At 27.5% G+C, this 26,762-nt stretch overlaps 4 protein-coding genes across 4 annotated transcripts; all 4 read right to left on the bottom strand.

Moving 5' to 3' along the window:
- Positions 1 to 3,424: 3,424 nt before the first annotated feature.
- LOC140665151 (sulfotransferase 1B1-like) lies at positions 3,425 to 7,280 on the bottom strand. Its single transcript, XM_072890903.1, has 7 exons — positions 6,564 to 7,280; positions 6,262 to 6,361; positions 5,405 to 5,570; positions 5,199 to 5,319; positions 5,014 to 5,108; positions 3,867 to 4,205; positions 3,425 to 3,712 (listed from the first exon to the last, which is right to left on the bottom strand). Exons 1-6 carry the CDS (start codon positions 6,778 to 6,780, stop codon positions 3,927 to 3,929), a joined length of 978 nt encoding a protein of 325 aa, XP_072747004.1. The 5' UTR covers positions 6,781 to 7,280; the 3' UTR covers positions 3,425 to 3,712; positions 3,867 to 3,926.
- Positions 7,281 to 9,042: 1,762 nt separating this feature from the next.
- LOC140665178 (sulfotransferase 1B1-like) lies at positions 9,043 to 12,639 on the bottom strand. Its single transcript, XM_072890969.1, has 6 exons — positions 12,076 to 12,639; positions 11,781 to 11,880; positions 10,927 to 11,092; positions 10,721 to 10,841; positions 10,537 to 10,631; positions 9,043 to 9,729 (listed from the first exon to the last, which is right to left on the bottom strand). The coding sequence occupies exons 1-6, from the start codon at positions 12,290 to 12,292 to the stop codon at positions 9,457 to 9,459; spliced, it is 972 nt and encodes a 323-aa protein (XP_072747070.1). The 5' UTR covers positions 12,293 to 12,639; the 3' UTR covers positions 9,043 to 9,456.
- Positions 12,640 to 13,462: 823 nt separating this feature from the next.
- Positions 13,463 to 17,227, bottom strand: LOC140665176 (sulfotransferase 1 family member D1-like). The gene is made up of 6 exons (XM_072890968.1): positions 16,277 to 17,227; positions 15,982 to 16,081; positions 15,126 to 15,291; positions 14,920 to 15,040; positions 14,735 to 14,829; positions 13,463 to 13,924 (listed from the first exon to the last, which is right to left on the bottom strand). The coding sequence occupies exons 1-6, from the start codon at positions 16,491 to 16,493 to the stop codon at positions 13,646 to 13,648; spliced, it is 978 nt and encodes a 325-aa protein (XP_072747069.1). The 5' UTR covers positions 16,494 to 17,227; the 3' UTR covers positions 13,463 to 13,645.
- Positions 17,228 to 18,568: 1,341 nt separating this feature from the next.
- On the bottom strand, positions 18,569 to 26,736 carry LOC140664492 (uncharacterized). The gene is made up of 13 exons (XM_072889635.1): positions 26,472 to 26,736; positions 25,672 to 25,955; positions 25,377 to 25,476; positions 24,520 to 24,685; positions 24,314 to 24,434; positions 24,129 to 24,223; positions 23,051 to 23,320; positions 21,307 to 21,529; positions 21,012 to 21,111; positions 20,149 to 20,311; positions 19,937 to 20,063; positions 19,743 to 19,837; positions 18,569 to 19,404 (listed from the first exon to the last, which is right to left on the bottom strand). Exons 2-13 carry the CDS (start codon positions 25,886 to 25,888, stop codon positions 19,126 to 19,128), a joined length of 1,956 nt encoding a protein of 651 aa, XP_072745736.1. The 5' UTR covers positions 25,889 to 25,955; positions 26,472 to 26,736; the 3' UTR covers positions 18,569 to 19,125.
- Between the last annotated feature and the right edge of the window lie 26 nt (positions 26,737 to 26,762).

Below are 26,762 nucleotides of genomic sequence, written 5' to 3'. Positions count from 1 at the left end.
TTAGTCGAATGATAAACACTAATTTAATACATATGAGATAGTGTAGCTATAGTATATAGAATATATAAAGAAATAATCTTTAAATGAAAATTCATCATTAAATGGAATCATGAAAATTTTTTTATCTAATAAATATGTTGTTAACAGTCTTTTATTTTTTAATTATAATGTTATTAATTAAAAAATTGCTTATTAAAGCAACAATTGGTGAGAACATTTTTATTTTATTTTACGCAAATGTGACATTCAAAGTTTTATGTTTTCACTTATCTTATTGCTTCAGGATAATGCTTTGTATATAAAAATAAACAAATTCCTCACGCAAAATATCTGTAAACCTCGTGTATATGTATTTCGATACGTATAGGTCTTCTTGTTTTTACTTATGAAATATATATATATATAATATAAATTCTAAAATATAAAAAAGGATATTTTTCCAAGGGGATAATATTGACTTGAGTCATAAATAATTTTCATTAGTCTTCTTGAATCATTCTAACTGTTATAACCTATTCTAACTGTTAACCTAACATATACATGCACATTATTAGCAAACTTACCTGCAATGATATTCAGTTGTATATTTTACGTAGCTCAAAATGAAATTTACCAAAACTATAAAATCAATTGGGATGATTTTCGAAGTTAAATATTCTTGTATATATATATATATTGCCTCGTTCAATGCATTTGTATGGCAAAAACCATCTCTTTTCGCCGATCTTGACAAAACTACACTTGTGAAGTGGATTCGACTTGGACAGCGCGATCGCCAGTCCACCTTCGATAAGTTGAATTTTCAAGTTCTCGAGGAAGGCCATGCTTCTTCAACAATTAGCAGGTGCAAAGTGGCTTGTGACTATTTGAATTTTGTTTGAATATTTTTGGCTATTTTTATAGCGTTGCTTATGTTTGTTCGAATTTTTCCGAGCTAGTAAGAAAGAAGCTTTAAGAGAATATATTATATACAGGATGTCCGGTAGCGACCGCCTCAAGGGCAGATAGAGCAGGTCAAACTGAACATAAAAGTCCACTACCATTTTGCGATTTGCGCAATAATTATTAAAATATTAATTATAAACGCTCAGGGTGTTAGCGCGCCCTGTATATAGCACTCAGCATATGCTGAGCGTTTTGAATTAATATTTTAATAATTATTGCGAAAATCGTAAAATGGTAGAAGACTTTTATGTTCAGTTTGACCTGTTCTATCTGCCCTTGAGCTATGAGGCGGTCGTGACCGGACACTTTGTATATTGTTACGTCTCTGCTTAGCGTTTTCATGCCGCGATGTATGACCGCCCGTTAACAACAAAAAGATCGTCTCCGGGATGAGGAGACTTTCAATTTTATAACGGCGGACATTTTAAGAGAGTTTTCGTGACAGTTGTCAAGCTGAAGGAACGCGTACTTATTTATTGATAATTGTATTACTGTGTTCTGAGTTCTGTGTTTATAATTAAAGTTCTCGTATTATTTTAATTAAAGTGTTTTTTTATTCCGTGCAGTCTGCAAGCATCGGTTGCGTCGCGTGCGATTCGATATATACGAGTATATGTATATGTATATCGAATCTCGTCTTCGAGGATGTAACAATATTATATTACATACTAAGTCCTTATCGTTATCTCTTAACAGCTTTTTTATGTGAATACTAATAACAGCATTTTTTATTAGAGATAAGTGTTGGTCGAGTGACAAGTGCTAGTCACATACATAATATGAAATAGTGTGTTTATGGAATATAGAGAATATAGAGAAATAACCATTAAATAAAAATGTATTATCTACAATAAATATATTGTTAAAAATCTCCTATTTTTTAATTATAATGTTGCTCATCAAGAAATTGTTCATTAAAACATTTCTCTGTATTTTAAAAATATATAGTTTTCTTTTTTGTTCTACGTGTATGTAACACATTTACTTACACAGACGTTGTTCGATTACTTCCGGGTAATATATATGTATATATATATATATATATATATATATATATATATATATTTATAACATTATATCTTAATAATTCACTAAGATATGATGAAATGTGTAGTGTCATTTATTATTCAGACATTTAATAGTATCAAAAATAAACCTTTAGCAGATTATTGAGTAAAAATTACTACATTGTTTAAAAATTTTAAATACAATTATTGCGAAAAAGACAATCGATTTGATTAACGAATTAAAGACATACAATAATTTTTCTGTAGAAAACTACAAAAAGATAATAACCGTTAAAAATATTAAAAATCACATAAAATTACTTTAAATTAACTTTAAACTAGAAATATATGGAAAATTTAAGTATCCGCAAAATTTAAATAAATTATTTGTCAATGATTTCATTATTATTTTTTTATTTTTTCAGACATTAATATGTGTAGAAATTTTTATTTCAGTAAAATATAAGTAAATATTTTGCATACTTACACAGTTATATTTTACACGAAATAAACATTGTTAATTGTTTTACGGCTCTTAGGCAACTAATCCTATTACGTAGTACGTGTAGACTTTGTGATATAAAACTTGTTACATTTCCTACTTTTCATTCGAATGATTCATTGTATGAGATATATATTGCACAATATACAGTGTCGCACAATATAGATTCTTATTTTTTTATTTTTTGTATTTTTTAATTTAAAAGCATATACAGTTAAATCATATGGAATATAAAATACAATACAAACTGTTATTATATACATATATAACACACATATAGAACAAAGAAGAAAACTAAAACATTAAGAAATACTTTAATAAATAACATTATAATTAAAAGATAGGGGACTGTTAACAATAGATTTATTAAATAAAAAAATTTTTATTTAATGATAAATTTTCATTTAAAGATTATTTCTTGATATTCTCTATATTCTACATACTATCTCATATGTATTAAACTAGTGTTTATCATCCGATTAGCACAATATTGCTGTTCTTAGTATTTTTCAATATGTTTAGAAAAGTTGGTAAAAAAATAACAATACATAGGCAGATGTTGTTTTATTACTTCTGCAAACGTCATATGTATAATTAGCATTATATCTTGATAATATTCTGATGTATGAAATGTATAATGTTACTTACTATTGAAATATTTAATAGTATCTAAGATAGAACTTTACCAGAATATTTGATAAAAATAACTTTATTGCTTAATAATTATATATATATATATATATATATATATATATATATATATATATAATATAAATTTTAAAATATAAGAAAGGTTTTTTTTCCAAAAAAATAATATTGACTTAAGTCATAAATTATTTTCATTAGTCTTTTTGAATCATTTTAACTGTTATAACATATATATGCACATTATTAGCAAACCTGTATGCTGATGATATTCAGTTGTATGTTTTACGTAACACAAAATGAAATCTACTAAAACTATAAAATCAACATTCACTTTGATTTTTAATAAAAAAATTTTTTATCATTCAGCGAAAACAATACACAAAATGAAAAAATGAGAAATTATAACAAAACAATTGATATAATTGTAAGCTTTCCAGATATCAGTGAGAGTGAAAACAGTTATGTAATCCGTCACATAATTCAATTGATATTTACAAAATAAAATTACATATACACAGTCCGCGTGAAGTAACTTTTATTAGTAACTTTCTAATTTCGATTTACTTTTTCCATGTAGGAAAAAGTTCCTTTCCATTCTCTCTTTGAAACACTAAAAAATTAGCGAATATATATATATAATAAAAGATAATATAAAAAAAATGTAAAATGTATATTAAAAAAATTAGCAATTATATTTAAAACAGATCTTAATAAAAAAATGACAAATTTTCTATCAATTACATATTTTATATATATATATGTACATTGTTTAATAATATATATGGAATTATCGTTAGTACTGTAAAGTATCTTGTGTGACAAATTTAATTGGGAAAAATCAAATCTGTATCTTTTAAATTATCGACGATCCACTTGTTAAATCTCTTTTCAAGTTCCAGTGTGAATAACTCTTTCCAACCGTCCGTCTTTCCTTGCCGTATAAATACTTTGGGATTTCCTCTTTGAGTAGGCATATGTCGGTTCACCATAGGATTTTTGCGAAAGTTTTCAATATTTAAATGCTCCGCTAATTTTACGATTTGCACTTCATTGTACGTTTTGCCAAAGAATGTGGCGATTTTCTTAATATTTTCAACTAAATTCTATATAAAATAAATAAGATAATTTATAATCGCGTAATTTATCATTAAACCATAAATATAACGTAATATCTTTGCATACACGAGACTTTAAAATCTGCGTGACTAAGAGCCGAACGTGGATGATAATGCGTTAATTTCGCAAAAAATAATTTTTTTGCGAAATTGATAAGTGCACAGAGCACATATTATTTTGGTGTATACCAAGACCTAATTATATTTAACTTTTCATTTTTTAGAATTTTATAAAAATATTATGCAGAGGGGAATTCTGAAAAATGAGAATTTAAATGTGAATAGGTCTTGTTAAAAACATCAAGAAAGATATGTGCCTTGTGCACTTATCAGTTTCGCAGAAAAATTATTTTTGCGAAATCAACGCACTACCATTCGCCTTCGGCTTTCAATCGCTCAGATTTTAAAGTCTCGTGTTTTTAAACATTAAAGAGCCTTATTTTTCAAGTAATTTATTAGTAATATATTTGCTATCAAAGGTGCATTATTTTTGTTATTAATATGGATTTTTATTGTTTATAATTGAAATGTGATCAAACGACAAGTTTTCAAGATGTAAAATGAAATAAAAGAACTATTAAATAAATCGCTAAGTGAATAAAAACAGTAAAGCTTATTGGACAACGGTTCAAATTAAATTTTTGAATATTGTTTCGTATAAAAAATGATCGCAATATTTAATTATTTTTATTGATTATGTACTCCGATTTTCTTTTTAATACTTTAAATTTTAACTTCTTAGATTTATGATTTTTTAATATTTGTAAATCTTATGGAAAATCTCGCTTCATCTTACTTTTCTCAAATCTTCATAGAAGAGAAACAAAACATTTGGTTTGTGTCTAATTGCCCAAGCTGTTTTTACATGCTCCCAATATGGAGTCCACATCACTGAAGTTATGAAAGAAGTATAAATAAGAATGAGCAATTGATAATAGATAAAAAATTATATTAAAGAAATCGAGACTTTGCAAAACTTACAATGATCGTTCATGAAATCATCACACATTTGTTCGAAGGTTCCCTCATACAGTTTCAAGTCCTTTTGAAAATAATACCACGAGACCGCCACACTTTTTACATTTCTCGCGACATAGATGATCTAAAAGTCAAAGTAACTTTTTGTTAAAAGATTTACTTTAAATTTTTTGTCACACATATTCACACAAACACAAACACTCGCTTACTTTGCAATCATTATTTACGACTGTCGGCAATAAATCGAGAGGAAAATGACTCTTGATGAAACGCGGTGAGGGCTGATTTTGCACAAACTCGATGCTATATTTCGATATTTTTTGTTCTTCGGGAGTGTCGTTCGCAAGTACGTCGTCTTCTAATATTAAACCTAAACTAAAAGAGGAAACAAGCAACTATCATCCAGACGCGGACGTTAATGCGTAAATTTCTTAGAAATTAATTTTTTTGTAAATTTTGAAATGTGCACAGGGCACATATATTACTTGGTGTATTAACCAAGAAATAGATTCTCATTTTTTTAAAATTCTATAAACCCTTCTTTATTTTTCTCGCCTATGACTCTTTAGGGGTAAAAAGGGGTTTATAGAATTCTCAAAAATGACAATTTATTTCTTGGTAAATACACCAAGTAAAATATGTGCCCTGTGCACGTTTCAATTTTCACGAAAAAATTAATTTCTAAGAAATTAACACATTAATATCCGCGTCTTGCTCTTATTCGCCAAGTTGATAGTTGCTTGTTTGCAAATATTAAGAGCTTTATATTCGAAATATTAAAAGAGGAAAGTTTTTTCCACGATAGAGTGTTTTCTAATTTAAAAAGAAACGGTTTATTTCGCGTAATTTTCTTACTTTATTATATAAAAGAAAAGTGTATGTTTCACGTTTCTATAAACTTCGCGTGTCAAATAAAGGTCTAGATATTAATTTTTACATAAATATTTCAAGTCTTATCAATTACAAAAACTTGGGCGAAATAAAAAGAATATAAAAAAATAGATAAATGTAGAAAATGTAAAATTTAGCTCTTCGTGATTTTTTATGAGTATATATTATACTGTACTCTAAATAGGGGAATCTCTCTATTAAAGTCCTTTGCCGCGCCTCATCAAAATTCAAATCATTCGCCACCAACCATGTGAGTTCCTGTGTCAGTGTCGTACCTGATTGACACAAAACATATAATCACAATTAAAATTGTTTCTATTTACAAAAATATTAAAACTAACTTTTTTTTGCAATAACTGATTTAATTATAAATTAAAAATATAAAAATTATATGCAAAAGTAAAGAAATCCATAATAAGAACCTTGAGCATGTTAAATATTATTTTTTTAAAATAAAAATGAATAATATATCTATACCTGATCTAGGATAGGAAATGATCCATGTGTCATCGGGACGAATTTCGAAGTTAAGTATTTTATTTATATTGTCTTGTTCGGCACACTTATAGGGCAAAAACCATTTCTTTTCTCCGACTTTGACAAAACCATGCTTGTAAAGTGGATACGACTTGGACAGCGCGATCGCCAGTTCACCATCGATAGGTTGATTTTTTAAGTTCTTGAGGAAAGCCATGCTTCTTCAACAATTGGCAGGTGCAATGTGGCTCGTGACTATTTGAATCTTGTTCAAATGATTTTTCTTGATGTTGTTTGCTTCGAAAATTTTCGACTAGTAAGAAAAAAGCTTTTAAGCGAGAATATTTTATACTAAGTCTTTGTTGTTATTTTTTTGCCGAATTTTCTAAACATATTGAAAAATATTTTGAATATAAGGCTGTTAATATTTACAAGCAAGTAACTTATCAACTTGACGAATAACATCTATACGTGGATGTTAATCTTAACATAAATTTTTTCCGCGAAAATTGAAACGTGCACAGGGCACATATTTTACTTGGTGTATTTACCAAAAAATTGATATTGAAAAATACTAAGAACAACAATTTTGTCCGAGATAAATGTTAGTCGAATGATAAACACTAATTGAATACATATGAGATAGTGTGGTTATAGTATATAGAGAATATAAAGAAATAATCTTTAAATGAAAGTTCATCATTAAGTGGAATCATGAAAATTTTTTTATCTAATAAATATATGGTTAACAGTCTCTTATTTTTTATTTATAATGTTGTTTATCAAAAAATTGCTTATTAAAGCATTTTTCAGTATTTTGAAAATATATAGTTTTCTTTTTTGTTCTACGTGTATGTAACACATTTACTTACACAGACGTTGTTCGATTACTTCCAGGTAATATATGTATATATATATATATATATATATATATATATATATATATATATATTTATAACATCATATCTTAATAATTCACTAAGATATGATGAAATTTGTAGTGTCATTTATTATTGAGACATTTAATAGTATCAAAGATAGACCTTTAGCAGATTATTGAGTAAAAATTAGTACATCGTTTAATAAATAATAAATACAATAATTGCGAAAAAGACAATCGATTTGATTAACGAATTAAAGACATACAATAATTTTTCTGTAGAAAATCTACACAAAGATAATAAACGTTAAAAATATTAAAAATCACATAAAATTACTTTAAATTAACTTTAAACTAGAATTATATGGAAAATTTAAGTATCCGCAAAATTTAAATAAATTATTTGTCAATGATTTCATTATTATTTTTTTATTTTTTCAGACATTAATATGTGTAGAAATTTTTATTTCTGTAAAAAATAAGTAAATATTTTGCATACTTACACAGTTATATTTTACACGAAATAAACATCGTTAATTGTTTTACGGCTCTTAAGCATCTAATCCTATTACGTAGTACGTGTGGACTTTGTGATGTAAAACTTGTTACAGTTCCTACTTTTCATTCGAATGATTGTATGAAATATATATTGTATGAAATATATATTGTACAATATAGAGTGTTGCACAATATAGATTCTTATTTTTTTATTTTTTGTATTTTTAATTTAAAAGCATATACAGTTAAATCATATGGAATATAAAATACAATACAAACTGTTATTATATACATATATAACACACATATAGAACAAAGAAGAAAACTAAAACATTAAGAAATACTTTAATAAATAACATTATAATTAAAAGATAGGGGACTGTTAACAATATATTTATTAAATAAAAAAATTTTTATTTAATGATAAATTTTCATTTAAAGATTATTTCTTGATATTCTCTATATTCTATATACTATCTCATATGTATTAAACTAGTGTTTAATCATCCGATTAGCACAATATTGCTGTTCTTAGTATTTTTCAATATGTTTAGAAAAGTTGGTAAAAATATAACAATACATACATACAAATACATACGCAGATGTTGTTTTATTACTTCTGCAAACGTCATATGTATAATTAGCATTATATCTTGATAATATTCTGATGTATGAAATGTATAATGTTACTTACTATTGAAATATTTAATAGTATCAAAGATAGAACTTTACCAAAATATTTGATAAAAATAAGTTTATTGCTTAATATATATATATATATATATATATATATATATATATATATATATATAATATAAATTTTAAAATATAGAAAAGGATTTTTTTCTAAAAAAATAATATTGACTTAAGTCATAAATTATTTTCATTAGTCTTTTTGAATCATTCTAACTGTTATAACATATACATGCACATTATTAGCAAACCTGTATGCTATTCAGTTGTATGTTTTACGTAACACAAAATGAAATCTACTAAAACTATAAAATCAACATTCACTTTTTTTTGATTTTTAATAAAAAAATTTTTTATCATTTAGCGAAAACAATACACAAAATGAAAAAATGCGAAATTATAACAAAACAATTGACATAATTGTAAGCTTTCCAGATATCAGTGCGAGTGAAAACAGTTATGTAATCCGTCACATAATTCAATTGATATTTACAAAATAAAATAACATATACACAGTCCGCGTGAAGTAACTTTTATTAGTAACTTTTTAATTTCGATTTACTTTTTCCATGTAGGAAAAAGTTCCTTTCCATTCTCTCTTTGAAACAGTAAAAAATTAGCGAATATGTATATATAATAAAAGATAATATAAAAAAAATGTAAAATATATATAAAAAAAATTAGCAATTATATTTAAAACAGAACTTAATAAAAAAATGACAAATTTTCTATCAATTACATATTTTATATATATATGTACATTGTTTAATAATATATATATGGAATTATCGTTAGTACTGTAAAGTATCTTGTGTGACAAATTTAATTGGGAAAAATCAAATCTGTATTTTTTAAATTATCGACGATCCACTTGTTAAATCTCTTTTCAAGTTCCGGTGTGAATAACTCTTTCCAACCGTCCGTCTTTCCTTGCCGTATAAATACTTTGGGATCTACTCTTCGAGAAGGTCGGTTCACCATAGGATTCTTGCGAAAGTTTTCAATATTTAAATGCTCCGCTAATTTTACGATTTGCTCTTCATTGTACGTTTTGCCGAAAAATGTGGCGATTTTCTTAATATTTTCAACTAAATTCTATATAAAACAAATAAGATAATTTATAATCGCGTAATATACCATTAAACCATAAATATAAAGTAATATCTTTGCATACACGAGACTTTAAAATCTGCGTGACTAAGAGCCGAACGTGGATGGTAGTGCGTTAATTTCGCAAAAAATAATTTTTTTGCGAAATTGATAAGTGCACAGAGCACATATTATTTTGGTGTATACCAAGATCTAATTATATTTAACTTTTCATTTTTTGAATTTTATAAAAATATTATGCAGAGGGGAATTCTCAAAAATGAGAATTTAAATGTGAATACGTCTTGTTAAAAACACCAAGAAAGATATGTGCCTTGTGCACTTATCAGTTTCGCAGAAAAATTATTTTTGCGAAATCAACGCACTACCATTCGCCTTCGGCTTTCAATCGCTCAGATTTTAAAGTCTCGTGTTTTTAAACATTAAAGAGCCTTATTTTTCAAGTAATTTATTAGTAATATATTTGCTATCAAAGGTGCATTATTTTTGTTATTAATATGGATTTTTATTGTTTATAATTGAAATGTGATCAAACGACAAGTTTTCAAGATGTAAAATGAAATAAAAGAACTATTAAATAAATCGCTAAGTGAATAAAAACAGTGAAGCTTATTGGACAACGGTTCAAATTAAATTTTTGAATATTGTTTCGTATAAAAAATGATCGTAATATTTAATTATTTTTATTGATTATGTACACCGATTTTCTTTTTAATACTTTAAATTTTAACTTCTTAGATTTATGATTTTTTAATATTTGTAAATCTTATGGAAAATCTCGCTTCATCTTACTTTTCTCAAATCTTCATAGAAGAGAAACAAAACATTTGGTTTGTGTCTAATTGCCCAAGCTGTTTTTACATGCTCCCAATATGGAGTCCACATCACTGAAGTTATGAAAGAAGTATAAATAAGAATGAGCAATTGATAATAGATAAAAAATTATATTAAAGAAATCGAGCTTTGCAAAACTTACAATGATCGTTCATGAAATCATCACACATTTGTTCGAAGGTTCCCTCATACAGTTTCAAGTCCTTTTGAAAATAATACCACGAGACCGCCACACTTTTTACATTTCTCGCGACATAGATGATCTAAAAGTCAAAGTAACTTTTTGTTAAAAGATTTACTTTAAATTTTTTGTCACACATATTCACACAAACACAAACACTCGCTTACTTTGCAATCATTATTTACGACTGTCGGCAATAAATCGAGAGGAAGATGACTCTTGATGAAACGCGGTGAGGGCTGATTTTGCACAAACTCGATGCTACATTTCGATATTTTTTGTTCGTCGGGAGTGTCGTTCGCAAGTACGTCGTCTTCTAATATTAAACCTAAACTAAAAAAGGAAACAAGCAACTATCATCCAGACGCGGACGTTAATGCGTAAATTTCTTAGAAATTAATTTTTTTGCAAATTTTGAAATGTGCACAGGGCACATATATTATTTGGTGTATTAACCAAGAAATAGATTCTCATTTTTTCAAAATTCTATAAACCCCTCTTTATTTTTCTCGCCTATGACTCTTTAGGGGTAAAAAGGGGTTTATAGAATTCTCAAAAATGACAATTTATTTCTTGGTAAATACCAAGTAAAATATGTGCCCTGTGCACGTTTCAATTTTCACGAAAAATTAATTTCTAAGAAATAAACACATTAATATCCGCGTTTTGCTCTTATTCGCCAAGTTGATAGTTGCTTGTTTGCAAATATTAAGAGCTTTATATTCGAAATATTAAAAGAAGAAAGTTTTTTCCACGATAGAGTGTTTTCTAATTTAAAAAGAAACGGTTTATTTCGCGTAATTTTCTTACTTTATTATATAAAAGAAAAGTGTATGTTTTACGTTTCTATAAACTTCGCGTGTCAAATAAAGGTCTAGATATTAATTTTTACATAAATATTTCAAGTCTTATCAATTAAAAAAACTTGGGCGAAATAAAAAGAATATAAAAATATAGATAAATGTAGAAAATGTGAAATTTAGATTTTCGTGATTTTTTATGAGTACATATTATACTGTACTTTAAATAGGGGAATCTCTCTATTAAAGTCCTTTGCCGCGCCTCGTCAAAATTCAAATCATTCGCCACCAACCATGTGAGTTCCTGTGTCAATGTCGTACCTGATCGACACAAAACATATAATCACAATTAAGATTGTTTCTATTTACAAAATTTTTAAAACTAACTTCTTTTTGCAATAACTGATTTAATTATAAATTAAAAATATGAAAATTATATGCAAAAGTAAAGGAATCGATAATAAGAACCTGAAACGTTATTGTTTTTTTAAGTAAAGATAAAAAATATATCTATACCTGATCTAGGATAGGTAATGATCCATGTGTCATCGGGACGAGTTTCAAAGTTAAGTATTTTATTTATATTGTCTTGTTTGGCACACTTATAGGGCAAAAACCATTTCTTTTCTCCGACTTTGACAAAACCATGCTTGTGAAATGGATACGACTTGGACAGCGCGATCGCCAGTTCACCATCGATAGGTTGAATTTTTAAGTTCTTGAGGAAAGCCATGCTTCTTCAACAATTGGCAGGTGCAATGTAGCTCGTGACTATTTGAATCTTGTTCGAATGATTTTTCTTGATGTTGTTTGCTTCGAAAATTTTCGACTAGTAAGAAGGAAGCTTTTAAGCGAGAATATTTTATACTAAGTCTTTGTTGTTATTTTTTTGCCGAATTTTTTAAATATATTGAAAAATATTTTGAATTTAAGGCTCTTAATATTTACAAGCAAGTAACTTATCAACTTGGCGAATAACATTTATACGTGGATGTTAATCTTAACATAAATTTTTTCCGCGAAAATTGAAACGTGCACAGGGCACATATTTTACTTGGTGTATTTACCAAAGAATTGATATTGAAAAATACTAACAACAACAATTTTGTCCGAGATAAATGTTAGTCGAATGATAAACACTAATTGAATACATATGAGATAGTGTGGTTATAGTATATAGAAAATATAAAGAAATAATCTTTAAATGAAAATTCATCATTAAGTGGAATCATGAAAATTTTTTTATTTAATAAATATATGGTTAACAGTCTGTTATTTTTTAATTATAATGTTGTTTATCAAAAAATTGCTTATTAAAGCATTTTTCAGTATTTTGAAAATATATAGTTTTCTTTTTTGTTCTACGTGTATGTAACACATTTACTTACACAGACGTTGTTCGATTACTTCCAGGTAATATATATATATATATATATATTTATAACATTATATCTTAATAATTCACTAAGATATGATGAAATTTGTAGTGTCATTTATTATTCAGACATTTAATAGTATCAAAAATAAACCTTTAGCAGATTATTGAGTAAAAATTACTACATTGTTTAAAAATTTTAAATACAATTATTGCGAAAAAGACAATCGATTTGATTAACGAATTAAAGACATACAATAATTTTTCTGTAGAAAATCTACACAAAGATAATAAACGTTAAAAATATTAAAAATCACATAAAATTACTTTAAATTAACTTTAAACTAGAAATATATGGAAAATTTAAGTATCCGCAAAATTTAAATAAATTATTTGTCAATGATTTCATTATTATTTTTTTATTTTTTCAGACATTAATATGTGTAGAAATTTTTATTTCAGTAAAAAATAAGTAAATATTTTGCATACTTACACAGTTATATTTTACACGAAATAAACATCGTTAATTGTTTTACAGCTCTTATATAAATATATATATATATATATATATATGTACATTGTTTAATAATATATAAGAAAAGTGACAAATTTTTTATCAATTACATATTTTATATATATATATATATGTACATTGTTTAATAATATATATGAAATTATCATTAGTACTGTAAAGTATCTTGTGCGACAAATTTAATTGGGAAAAGCTAAATCTGTATCTTTTAAATTATCGACGATCCACTTGTTAAATCTCTTTTCAAGTTTCGGTGTGAATAACTCTTTCCAACCGTCCGTCTTTCCTTGCCGTATAAATACTTTGGGATCTATTCTTCGATTAGACATTGGTTCGTTCACCATAGGATTCTTGCGAAAATTTTCAATATTTAAATACTCCGCTAATTTTACGATTTGCTCTTCATTGTACGTTTTGCCGAAAAATGTGGCGATTTTCTTAATATTTTCAACTAAATTCTATATAAAATAAATAAGATAATTTATAATCGCGTAATATATCATTAAACCATAAATATAACGTAATATCTTTGCATACACGAGACTTTAAAATCTGCGTGACTAAGAGCCAAACGTGGATGGTAGTGCGTTAATTTCGCAAAAAATAATTTTTTTGCGAAATTGATAAGTGCACAGAGCACATATTATTTTGGTGTATACCAAGACCTGATTTATATTTAACTTCTCATTTTTTTAAAATTTTATAACAATTTTGTGCAGAGTGGAATTCTGAAAAATGAGAATTTTAATATGATTAGGTCTTGGTAAAAATACCAAGAAAAATTATATGTGCCCTGTACACTTATCAGTTTCGCAAAAAAATTATTTTTGCGAAATCAACGCACTACCTTTCGCTTTCGGCTCTTAATCGCTCAGATTTTAAAATCTCGTGTTTGTAAACGTTAAAGAGCCTTATTTCTCAAATAATTAATTAGTAATATATTTGCTATCAAAGGTGCATTATTTTTGTTATTAATATGGATTTCTATTGTTTATGATTGAAATGTGATCAAACGACAAGTTTTCAAGATGTAAAATGAAATAAAAGAACCATTAAATGAATCGCTAAATGAATAAAAACAGAGAAGCTTATTGGACAACGGTTCAAATTAAATTTTTTAATATTGTTTCGTATAAAAAATGATCGCAATACTTAATTATTTTTGATTATGTACACCGATTTTCTTTTTAATACTTTAAATTTTAACTTCTTAGATTTATGATTTTTTAATATTTGTAAATCTTATGGAAAATCTCGCTTCATCTTACTTTTCTCAAATCTTCATAGAAGAGAAACAAAACATTTTGTTTGTGTCTAATTGCCCAAGCTGTTTTTACATGCTCCCAATATGGAGCCCACATCGCTGAAGTTATGAAAGAAGTATAAATAAGAATGAGCAATTGATAATAGATAAAAAATTATATTAAAGAAATCGAGACTTTGCAAAACTTACAATGATCGTTCATGAAATCATCACACATTTGTTCGAAGGTTCCCTCATACCATTTAAAGTCCTTTTGGAAATAATACCACGAGACTGCCACACTTTTAACATTTCTCGCGACATAGATGATCTAGGAGTAAAAATAACTTTTTGTTAAAAGAATCACTTTAAATTTTTTGTCACACATATTCACACAAACACAAACACTCGCTTACTTTGCAATCATTATTTACGACTGTCGGCAATAAATCGAGAGGAAAATGACTCTTGATGAAACGCGGTGAGGGCTGATTTTGCACAAACTCGATGCTATATTTCGATATTTTTTGTTTTTCGGGAGTGTCGTTCGCAAGTACGTCGTCTTCTAATATTAAACCTAAACTAAAACAATAAACAAGCAACTATCATCCAGACGCGGACGTTAATGCGTAAATTTCTTAGAAATTAATTTTTTTTGAAAGCAAATTTTGAAATGTGCACAGGGCACATATATTATTTGGTGTATTAACCAAGAAATAGATTCTCATTTTTTCAAAATTCTATAAACTCTTCTTTATTTTTCTCGCCTATGACTTTTTAGGGGTAAAAAGGGGTTTATAGAATTCTTAAAAATGACAATCTATTTCTTGGTAAATACATCAAAGTAAAATATGTGCCCTGTGCACGTTTCAATTTTCACGAAAAAATTAATTTCTAAGAAATTAACACATTAATATCCTCGTCTTGCTCTTATTCGCTAAGTTGATAGTTGCTTGTTTGCAAATATTAAGAGCTTTATATTCGAAATATTAAAAGAGGAAAGTTTTTTCCACGATAGAGTGTTTTCTAATTTAAAAAGAAATGATTTATTTCGCGTAATTTTTTTTCTTCATTTAAATGAAAAACTTATGATTCACGTTTCTGTAAACTTTGCGTGTCAAATAAAGGTTTAGATTTAATATTTTACACAAAGATTTCAAGTCTTGTTGATTAGAAAAGCTTAGACAAAATAAAAAAATTATAAAAAATAGATAAATGTAGAAAATGTGAAATTTATCTCTTTGTGATTTTTATATGAATATTATACTGTACTCTAAAAAGGGGAATCTCTTTATTAAATGCCTTCGCCGCGCCTCGTCAAAATTCAAATCATTCGCCACCAACCATGTGAGTTCCTGTGTCATTGTCGTACCTGATCGACACAAAACATATGATCACAATTAAGATTGTTTCTATTTATAAAATTATTAAAACTAACTTCTTTTTGCAATAACTGATTTAATTATAAATTAAAAATATGAAAATTATCTGCAAAAGTAAAGGAATCGATAATAAGAACCTTAAACATTATTGTTTTTTTAAGTAAAGATAAAAAATACATCTATACCTGATCTAGGAAAGGTAATGATCCATGTGTCATCGGGACGAGTTTCAAAGTTAAGTATTTTATTTATATTGTCTTGTTCGGCACACTTATACGGCAAAAACCATTTCTTCTCGCCGACTTTGACAAAACCATGCTTGCGAAGTGGATACGACTTGGACAGCGCGATTGCCAGTTCACCTTCGATAGGTTGAATTTTTAAGTTCTTGAGGAAAGCCATGCTTCTTCAACAATTGGCAGGTGCAAAGTTGCTCGTGACTATTTGAATCTTGTTTGAATGATTTTTTTTTATGTTGTTTGCTTCGAAAATTTTCGATTTGTAAGAAGGAAGCTTTTAAGCGAGAATACTTTATACTAAATCTTGATTGTTATTTTTTTACCAACTTCTCTAAACATATTAAAAAGTACTAAGAACAGCAATTTTGTCAGAGATAAATTCTAGTCGAATAATAAACACTAGTTGAGCAATTTCTTAATAAATAACATTATAATTAAAAGATAGAAGACGGTTAACAATATATTTCTTAGATAAAAAAATTTTTATTTAATGATAAATTTTCATTTAAAGATAATTTCTTTATATATCCTTCTTTATATATCCTATGTACTATAAACACACTATCTCATATGTATTCAACTAGTATCTATCATTCGACTAGCAAAATGCTGTTCTTAGTACTTTTCATGTTTAGAGAAGTTGGACGACTGTAAATCTTTTGTATATATCTTTCGATGTGTATAGGTCGTTTTATTTTTACTCATGAGATATATATATATATATATATATATATATATATGTGTGTGTGGGATATGGTGGAGAGAAAGATGTTATTAATTAAGAGTAGGATTTATTGAGGATATAGAGTATAATATAATGGTGTATGTACGCACAGAATGACGGCTGGATACAGACTGTTCTGAAAGACTGCACTGATTCATCGTGCTCTCTCTTATATTTTAATATCTTATACTAATGATATCTCGTGCTTTTTCAATATTTTATCTGTTATAAACAATGCTTATCTGTTATAAACAATGCTAGATATTCGCATCGTATGATCTAGCCACTATCGGCTGCAACTTTGCAACAGTAAGCGCGCACATAAAACTTATCTTCTAACAACAACGCTTTGAGGAATGCAGTATATTAAATAATGCGTTTTCAATCTTATATATATATATATATATATGTATATGTAATATAAATTATAAAATATAAGAAAGGATATTTTTCCAAGGGGATAATATTGACTTGAGTCATAAATAATTTTCATTAGTCTTCTTGAATGATTTCTGTTAACTGTTATAACATATACATGCACATTATTAGCAAACTTACCTGCAATGATATTTAGTTGTATATATCATTGTTTACGTAGCTCAAAATGAAATTTACCAAAACTATAAAATCAATATTCATTTTGATTTTTAATAAAAAAATTCTTTATTATGTAGCAAAAACATTATACAGAATGAAAAAATATAAAATTATAACAAAACAATTGATATAATTGTAAGCTTTTCAGATATCAGTGAGAGTGAAAACAGTTATGCAATCACATAATTCAATTGATAAATTCATATTTATAAAATGAAATTGCATATACGCAATTTATATGAAATAACTTTTATTAATAAGCCTTCAATTTTGATTTACTTTTTGCATGTAAGAAAAAATTCCTCCCCATTCTCTCTTTGAAAAACTAAAAAACTATCAATTCTACAAATTTAAAACAGAACTTAATCGAAAAAGGTAGTAATGATGCGGTACCAAAGAGTGAATGAGCCAATTATGTATAAATTAAATTATATTCGAGTTATTTAATACAAAGTCAGTAAAGAATACAATAGAATTACAATGTCGAATCGCAATATAATCGTAAATATGGTCATGGCGGAAGTTACTTAAATGTAAAATCAAAGTTAAGCATAACTATAATAAACTCAAGTAAAATAAAATACAACATAGATGTTCATGGTGAACGTTTCGGCTTGACTTTTCAAGCTTTCTTCGGCGCAAAAAATTAGAAATGCAAATAATCAATAATTGTTTAATAAAATTAACGCAAAAGTGTATCTTAAAGATGAAAGGTATAAATTTCAGAGTTTATGATATTCATAATTTGCTATCTTGAACCAACAACACTTACAACATTTGTAAGTGTTGTAATACGCAATTAAAAGAAAAATTGTTTAAAAGTTAATTGGTAGAATATCGATCTGAAATTGTATATATATATATATATATATATATATATATATATATATATATATATATATATATGTGTATGTGTGTGCGACTCTAAATTAAAACTATAGGGAACTCTTGTAAAAATAAGAATTTTTAATTCGTTTTAGCACTTTAAAGAGAGTGTCGTGCTAAATTCGCGAAGTTAGCATAAAAATAACGTGGTTATTTTTATGCTAACTAATTCTAAATTGGTATAAAAATAACGAGAACTCTTAATGAACATCTTGATTTTCGATGTTTTCTTGTACTTCGGAGGAGGATGTGCCGTGCTGGAACGTGAAGTTAGCACGTCATTTTTTATTTTGAATTTTTTTGATATTAAAAATGCAAAACTTTTTAAAATGTTTATCAGGAACTATAGAACTATGAAAACTGTTACTGGAACTGTCATTATTTTATAAAAATTAATAAAACGTCGTGCCAACTTCACAGACACTAGTAAAATGACAAATATGGATTACTGTAATTCATAATTTATTATCAATTACATATTTTATCCGTGTAAACATTGTATATTTATGAGCATATTGTTTAATAAAATATGTGAAATTATCGTTAGTGCTGATAAATGTCTCGCAGATAAATATATTGTGCGACAAGTTTAATCGGGAAAAATCAGGTCTGTATTTTTCAAATTATCGACGACCCACTCGTTAAATCTCTTTTCAAGTTCCGGTGTGAACAACTCTTTCCAACTGTCCGCTTTTCCTTGTCGTATAAATGATTTGGGATTTATTTGTTGACCAGGCGCCGGTTGGTTTACCATAGGATTCTTGCGAAAATTTTCAATATTTAAGTGCTCCGCTAATTTAACAATTTGTTCATCATTGTAGGTTTTGCCGAAAAACGCGGCGATATTCTTGATGTTTTCCGCTAAACTCTGTGTAACATAATATCTTTGTTATCAGAGCATTATTTTTGTTATAAATATGGCATTCTACGGTTTATAATTGAAATGTGATCAAATGATAAGTTTTCGAGATATAAAATAAAATAGAAAAGACTATTAAATAAATTTCTAACAATAAATAAAAACTGAAAAGCTTGCTGTACAACAATAAAATAAAAATTTTTAAATATTGTTTCATGTAAAAAATAATCGAAATATTTAATTATCTCTCCACCGATTTTTTTTATAATACTTTAGATTTTATTTTTTCAGGTTTATGATTTTTTGACAGACTTTTAAATCTTATAGAAAATCTTGTTTTTTCTTACTTTTGTCAAATCTTCATAGAAAAGAAACAAAATATTTGGTTTGTGTCTAATTGCCCAAGCTGTTTTTACATGCTCCCAATATGGGGCCCACCATGCTGAAATTGTGGAAGAGGTATAAATGAGGGTTGAAAATAGGTAAAAAAGGTAAGAAATTATTGTATTAAAAAAATCGATCGAGAATTTGCAAAACTTACAATGATCGTTCATGAAATCATTACACAACTGTTCGAAGGTTCCCTGGTACTGAACTTGTTTAATGTCCTTTATAAAAAAATACCATGAAACCACAACATTTCTTGGATTTCTCGCAACATAGATGATCTAGAAGTAAAAATTACATAAAAATCCTTTAAAATTTGCTTTAAATTGTATTTTTTGTCGCACGCACACACACACACTCGCTTACTTTGCAATTATTTACAACTGTCGGCAATAAATCGAGAGCAAGATGACTTTTGATGAATCGTGGTGAGGACTGATTTTGCACAAACTCGATGCTATATTTCGATATTTTTTGTTCTTCGGGAGTGTCGTTTGCAAGTACGTCGTCTTCTACTATTAAACCTAAACTAAAAGAGGAAAGAAGCAACTATCAACCAGACGCGGACGTTAATGCGTAAATTTCTTAGAAATTAATTTTTTTGCAAATTTTGAAATGTGCACAAGGCACATATATTACTTGGTGTATTAACCAAGAAATAGATTCTCATTTTTTAAGAATTCTATAAATCCCTTTTTATTTTTCTCGCCTACGACTCTTTAGAGGGTGGAGGAGGGTAAAGAGGGGTTTATTGAATTCTCAAAAATGACAATCTATTTCTTGGTAAATACACCAAGTAAAATATGTGCCCTGTGCACGTTTCAATTTTCGCGGAAAAATTAATTTCTAAGAAATTAGCACATTAATATCCACGTCTTGCTCTTATTTGTCAAGTTGATAGTTGCTTGTTTGCAAATATTAAAAGCCTTATATTCGAAATATTAAAAGAAGAAAGTTTTTTTCACGATAGAGTATTTTCTAATTTAAAAAGAAACGGTTTATTTCGCGCAATTTTCTTACTTTATATAAAAGAAAAGTGTATGATTCACGTTTCTATAAACTTCGCGTGTCAAATAAAGATCTTGATATTAATTTTTACATAAATATTTCAAGTCTTATGAATTACAAAAACTTGGGCGAAATAAAAAGAATATAAAAAAATAGATAAATGTAGAAAATATGAAATTTATCTCTTCGTGATTTGTATATGAGTATATATTATACTGTACTCTAAAAAGGGGAATCTCTCTATTAAATGTCTTCGCCGCGCCTCGTCAAAATTCAAATCATTCGCCACCAACCATGTGAGTTCCTGTGTCAGTGTCGTACCTGATCGACACAAAACATATAATCACAATTAAGATTGTTTCTATTTACAAAAATATTAAAACTAACTTCTTCTTGCAATAACTGATTTAATTATAAATTAAAAATATGAAAATTATATGCAAAAGTAAAGGAATCGATAATAAGAACCTTAAACATTATTGTTTTTTTAAGTAAAGATAAAAAATACATCTATACCTGATCTAAGAAAGGTAATGATCCATGTGTCATCGGGACGAGTTTCGAAGTTAAATACTTTATTTATATTGCCTTGTTCGGTACACTTATATGGCAAAAACCATTTCTTTTCGCCGATTTGGACGAAACCATGCTTGTGAAGCGGATACGACTTGGACAGCGCGATCGCCAGTTCACCTTCGATAGGTTGATTTTTTAAGTTCTTAAGGAAAGCCATGCTTCTTCAACAATTGGCAGGTGCAAAGTGGCTCGTGACTATTTGAATCGTGTTCGAATGATTTTTCTTGATGTTGTTTGCTTCGAAAATTTTCGACTAGTAAGAAAAAAGCTTTTAAGCGAGAATATTTTATTCTAAGTCTTTGTTGTTATTTTTTTGCCAACTTTTCCAAACATATTGAAAAATATTTTGAATATAAGGCTCTTAATATTTACAAACAAGTAACTTATCAACTTGGCGAATAACATCTATACGTGGATGCTAATCTTAACGTAAATTTCTTAGAAATTTAATTTTTCAGCGAAAATTGAAACGTGCACAGGGCATATATTTTACTTGGTGTACTTACCAAAAAATAGATATTGCAAAATACTAAGAACAACAATTTTGTCCGAGATAAATGTTAGTCGAATGATAAACACTAATTGAATACATATGAGATAGTGTGGCTATTGTATATAGAGAATATAAAGAAATAATCTTTAAATGAAAATTCATCATTAAATGGAATCATGAAAATTTTTTTATCTAATAAATATATTGTTAACAGTCTCTTATTTTTTAATTATAATGTTATTAATTAAAAAATTGCTTATTAAAGCAACAATTGGTGAGCACATTTTTTTTCATTTTATGCAAATGTGACATTCAAAGTTTTATGTTTTCACTTATCTCATTGCTTCAGGATAATGTTTTGTATATAAAAAATTTCTCACGCAAAATATCTGTAAATCTCGTGTATATGTATTTCGATACGTATAGGTCTTCTTATTTTTACTTATGAAATATATATATATAATATAAATTCTAAAATATGAAAAAGGATATTTTTCCAAGAGGATAATATTGACTTGAGTCATAAATAATTTTCATTAGTCTTTTTGAATCATTCTAACTGTTATAACCTATTTTAACTGTTAACCTAACATATACATGCACATTATTAGCAAACTTACCTGCAATGATATTCAGTTGTATGTTCTACGTAGCACAAAATGAAATCTATCAAAACTCTAAAATCAACATTTTCACTTTGATTCTTAATGAGAAAAATCTTTTATCACGTAGCGAAAGCAATATATAGAATGAAAAAATGCGAAATTATAACAACAATTGATATAATTATAAGCTTTCCTGATATCAGTGAAAGTGAAAACAGTTATGTAATCCGTCACATAATTCAATTGATATTTACAAAATAAAATAACATATACACAGTCCGCGTGAAGTAACTTTTATTAGTAACTTTTTAATTTCGATTTACTTTTTCCATGTAGGAAAAAGTTCCTTTCCATTCTCTCTTTGAAACAGTAAAAAATTAGCGAATATGTATATATAATAAAAGATAATATAAAAAAAATGTAAAATATATATAAAAAAAATCAGCAATTATATTTAAAACAGAACTTAATAGAAAAATGACAAATTTTCTATCAATTACATATTTTATATATATATGTACATTGTTTAATAATATATATATGGAATTATCGTTAGTACTGTAAAGTATCTTGTGTGACAAATTTAATTGGGAAAAATCAAATCTGTATCTTTTAAATTATCGACGATCCACTTGTTAAATCTCTTTTCAAGTTCCGGTGTGAATAACTCTTTCCAACTGTCCGTCTTTCCTTGCCGTATAAATACTTTGGGATCTACTCTTCGAGTAGGTCGGTTCACCATAGGATTCTTGCGAAAGTTTTCAATATTTAAATGCTCCGCTAATTTTACGATTTGCTCTTCATTGTACGTTTTGCCGAAAAATGTGGCGATTTTCTTAATATTTTCAACTAAATTCTATATAAAATAAATAAGATAATTTATAATCGCGTAATATACCATTAAACCATAAATATAAAGTAATATCTTTGCATACACGAGACTTTAAAATCTGCGTGACTAAGAGCCGAACGTGGATGGTAGTGCGTTAATTTCGCAAAAAATAATTTTTTTGCGAAATTGATAAGTGCACAGAGCACATATTATTTTGGTGTATACCAAGACCTAATTATATTTAACTTTTCATTTTTTAGAATTTTATAAAAATATTATGCAGAGGGGAATTCTCAAAAATGAGAATTTAAATGTGAATAGGTCTTGTTAAAAACACCAAGAAAGATATGTGCCTTGTGCACTTATCAGTTTCGCAGAAAAATTATTTTTGCGAAATCAACGCACTACCATTCGCCTTCGGCTCTCAATCGCTCAGATTTTAAAGTCTCGTGTTTTTAAACATTAAAGAGCCTTATTTTTCAAGTAATTTATTAGTAATATATTTGCTATCAAAGGTGCATTATTTTTGTTATTAATATGGATTTTTATTGTTTATAATTGAAATGTGATCAAACGACAAGTTTTCAAGATGTAAAATGAAATAAAAGAACTATTAAATAAATTGCTTAGTGAATAAAAACAGTGAAGCTTATTGGACAACGGTTCAAATTAAATTTTTGAATATTGTTTCGTATAAAAAATGATCGCAATATTTAATTATTTTTATTGATTATGTACACCGATTTTCTTTTTAATACTTTAAATTTTAACTTCTTAGATTTATGATTTTTTAATATTTGTAAATCTTATGGAAAATCTCGCTTCATCTTACTTTTCTCAAATCTTCATAGAAGAGAAACAAAACATTTGGTTTGTGTCTAATTGCCCAAGCTGTTTTTACATGCTCCCAATATGGAGCCCACATCGCTGAAGTTATGAAAGAAGTATAAATAAGAATGAGCAATTGATAATAGATAAAAAATTATATTAAAGAAATCGAGACTTTGCAAAACTTACAATGATCGTTCATGAAATCATCACACATTTGTTCGAAGGTTCCCTCATACAGTTTCAAGTCCTTTTGAAAATAATACCACGAGACCGCCACACTTTTTACATTTCTCGCGACATAGATGATCTAAAAGTAAAAGTAACTTTTTGTTAAAAGATTTACTTTAAATTTTTTATCACACATATTCACACAAACACAAACACTCGCTTACTTTGCAATCATTATTTACGACTGTCGGCAATAAATCGAGAGGAAAATGACTCTTGATGAAACGCGGTAAGGGCTGATTTTGCACAAACTCGATGCTATATTTCGATATTTTTTGTTCTTCGGGAGTGTCGTTCGCAAGTACGTCGTCTTCTACTATTAAACTTAAACTAAAAGAGGAAAGAAGCAACTATCAACCAGACGCGGACGTTAATGCGTAAATTTCTTAGAAATTAATTTTATTGTAAATTTTGAAATGTGCACAGGGCACATATATTACTTGGTGTATTAACCAAGAAATAGATTCTCATTTTTTCAAAATTCTATAAACCCCTCTTTATTTTTCTCGCCTATGACTCTTTAGGGGTAAAGAGGGGTTTATTGAATTCTCAAAAATGACAATCTATTTCTTGGTAAATACACCAAGTAAAATATGTGCTTTGTGCACGTTTCAATTTTCGCGAAAAAATTAATTTCTAAAAAATTAACACATTAATATCCGCGTCTTGCTCTTATTCGCTAAGTTGATAGTTGCTTGTTTGCAAATATTAAGAGCTTTACATTCGAAATATTAAAAGAGGAAAGTTTTTTCCACGATAGAGTGTTTTCTAATTTAAAAAGAAACGGTTTATTTCGCGTAATTTTTTTACTTTATTATATAAAAGAAAAGTGTATGATTCACGTTTCTATAAACTTCGAGTGTCAAATAAAGGTCTAGATATTAATTTTTACATAAATATTTCAAGTATTATCAATTACAAAAACTTAGGCGAAATAAAAAGAATATAAAAAAATAGATAAATGTAGAAAATGTAAAATTTAGCTCTTCGTGATTTTTTATGAGTATATATTATACTGTACTCTAAATAGGGGAATCTCTCTGTTAAATGTCTTCGCCGCGCCTCGTCAAAATTCAAATCATTCGCCACCAACCATATAAGTTCCTGTGTCATTGTCGTACCTGATCGACACAAAACATATAATCACAATTAAGATTGTTTCTATTTACAAAAATATTAAAACTAACTTCTTCTTGCAATAACTGATTTAATTATAAATTAAAAATATGAAAATTATATGCAAAAGTAAAGGAATCGATAATAAGAACCTTAAACATTATTGTTTTTTTAAGTAAAGATAAAAAATACATCTATACCTGATCTAGGAAAGGTAATGATCCATGTGTCATCGGGACGAGTTTCGAAGTTAAATATTTTATTTATATTGCCTTGTTCGGTACACTTATATGGCAAAAACCATTTCTTTTCGCCGATTTGGACGAAACCACGCTTGTGAAACGGATACGACTTGGACAGCGCGATCGCCAGTTCACCTTCGATAGGTTGATTTTTCAAGTTCTTGAGAAAAGCCATGCTTCTTAACAATTCGTAGGTACAAAGTGGCTCGTGACTATTTGAATCTTGTTCGAATTTTTTCGAGCTAGAAAAAAAAGCTTTTACGAGAACATGTTTTATATATATATATATATATATATATATATATATATATATATATATATATACTATCTATATATACTAGTTATATATATATATATATATATATATATATATATATATATATATATATACTATCCTTCTTATCGTTATCTCTCAAAAGTTATGTAAATGTGACTTGCATTTTTATTAGAGATATGTGTCGCTCGAATGATAAGTGCTAATCAAATAGATATGAAGTACTTATTGTGTTTATGGAATATAGAGAAATTATAATTAAATAAAAAGTAATATACAATAATAATATTGTTTTATTCTTATTCTATGTGTATGTAACACACTTACATACATACACAGACGTTGTTCGATTACTTTCGCGTAATATATGTAAATAACATTATTGTGCCGCGTACGGCACAGGGTTCGGGATAGTGCACGAGGAGCGGACCCGAGGCGATGGTTATATAACAAGCGTGTAGTATTTGTATAGAGTCTTACTTACAGTAATTTCTCCTATGTCGGTGTTTGCGAACTCTCGCTCGATGGTGACGATTGGGTTAACGAAAGTTCTGTTTCACGGCTGCCCGCGTGGCTGAGTTTTTATATCGCTGGTTGACTACGTAAAAATTCGATCGAGTTACTTGACTCGCATCGGGTCCAAAGTTCGAAATTCCTCGCGGGAGTTTCGCGCGCAGACCGCCTTCAGCGATACGCTCCGTTATGCGGATTCTTTATAGATATATTAAATATAGATCAGGCTTTGTCCCATTTCTGCTTTAGATCCCCGCGCGTC

Source organism: Anoplolepis gracilipes, chromosome 4 (assembly GCF_047496725.1).
Source record: "Anoplolepis gracilipes chromosome 4, ASM4749672v1, whole genome shotgun sequence".
NCBI classification, from domain to species: domain Eukaryota; kingdom Metazoa; phylum Arthropoda; class Insecta; order Hymenoptera; family Formicidae; genus Anoplolepis; species Anoplolepis gracilipes.
This window is presented reverse-complemented; position numbering and strand designations above follow the sequence as displayed.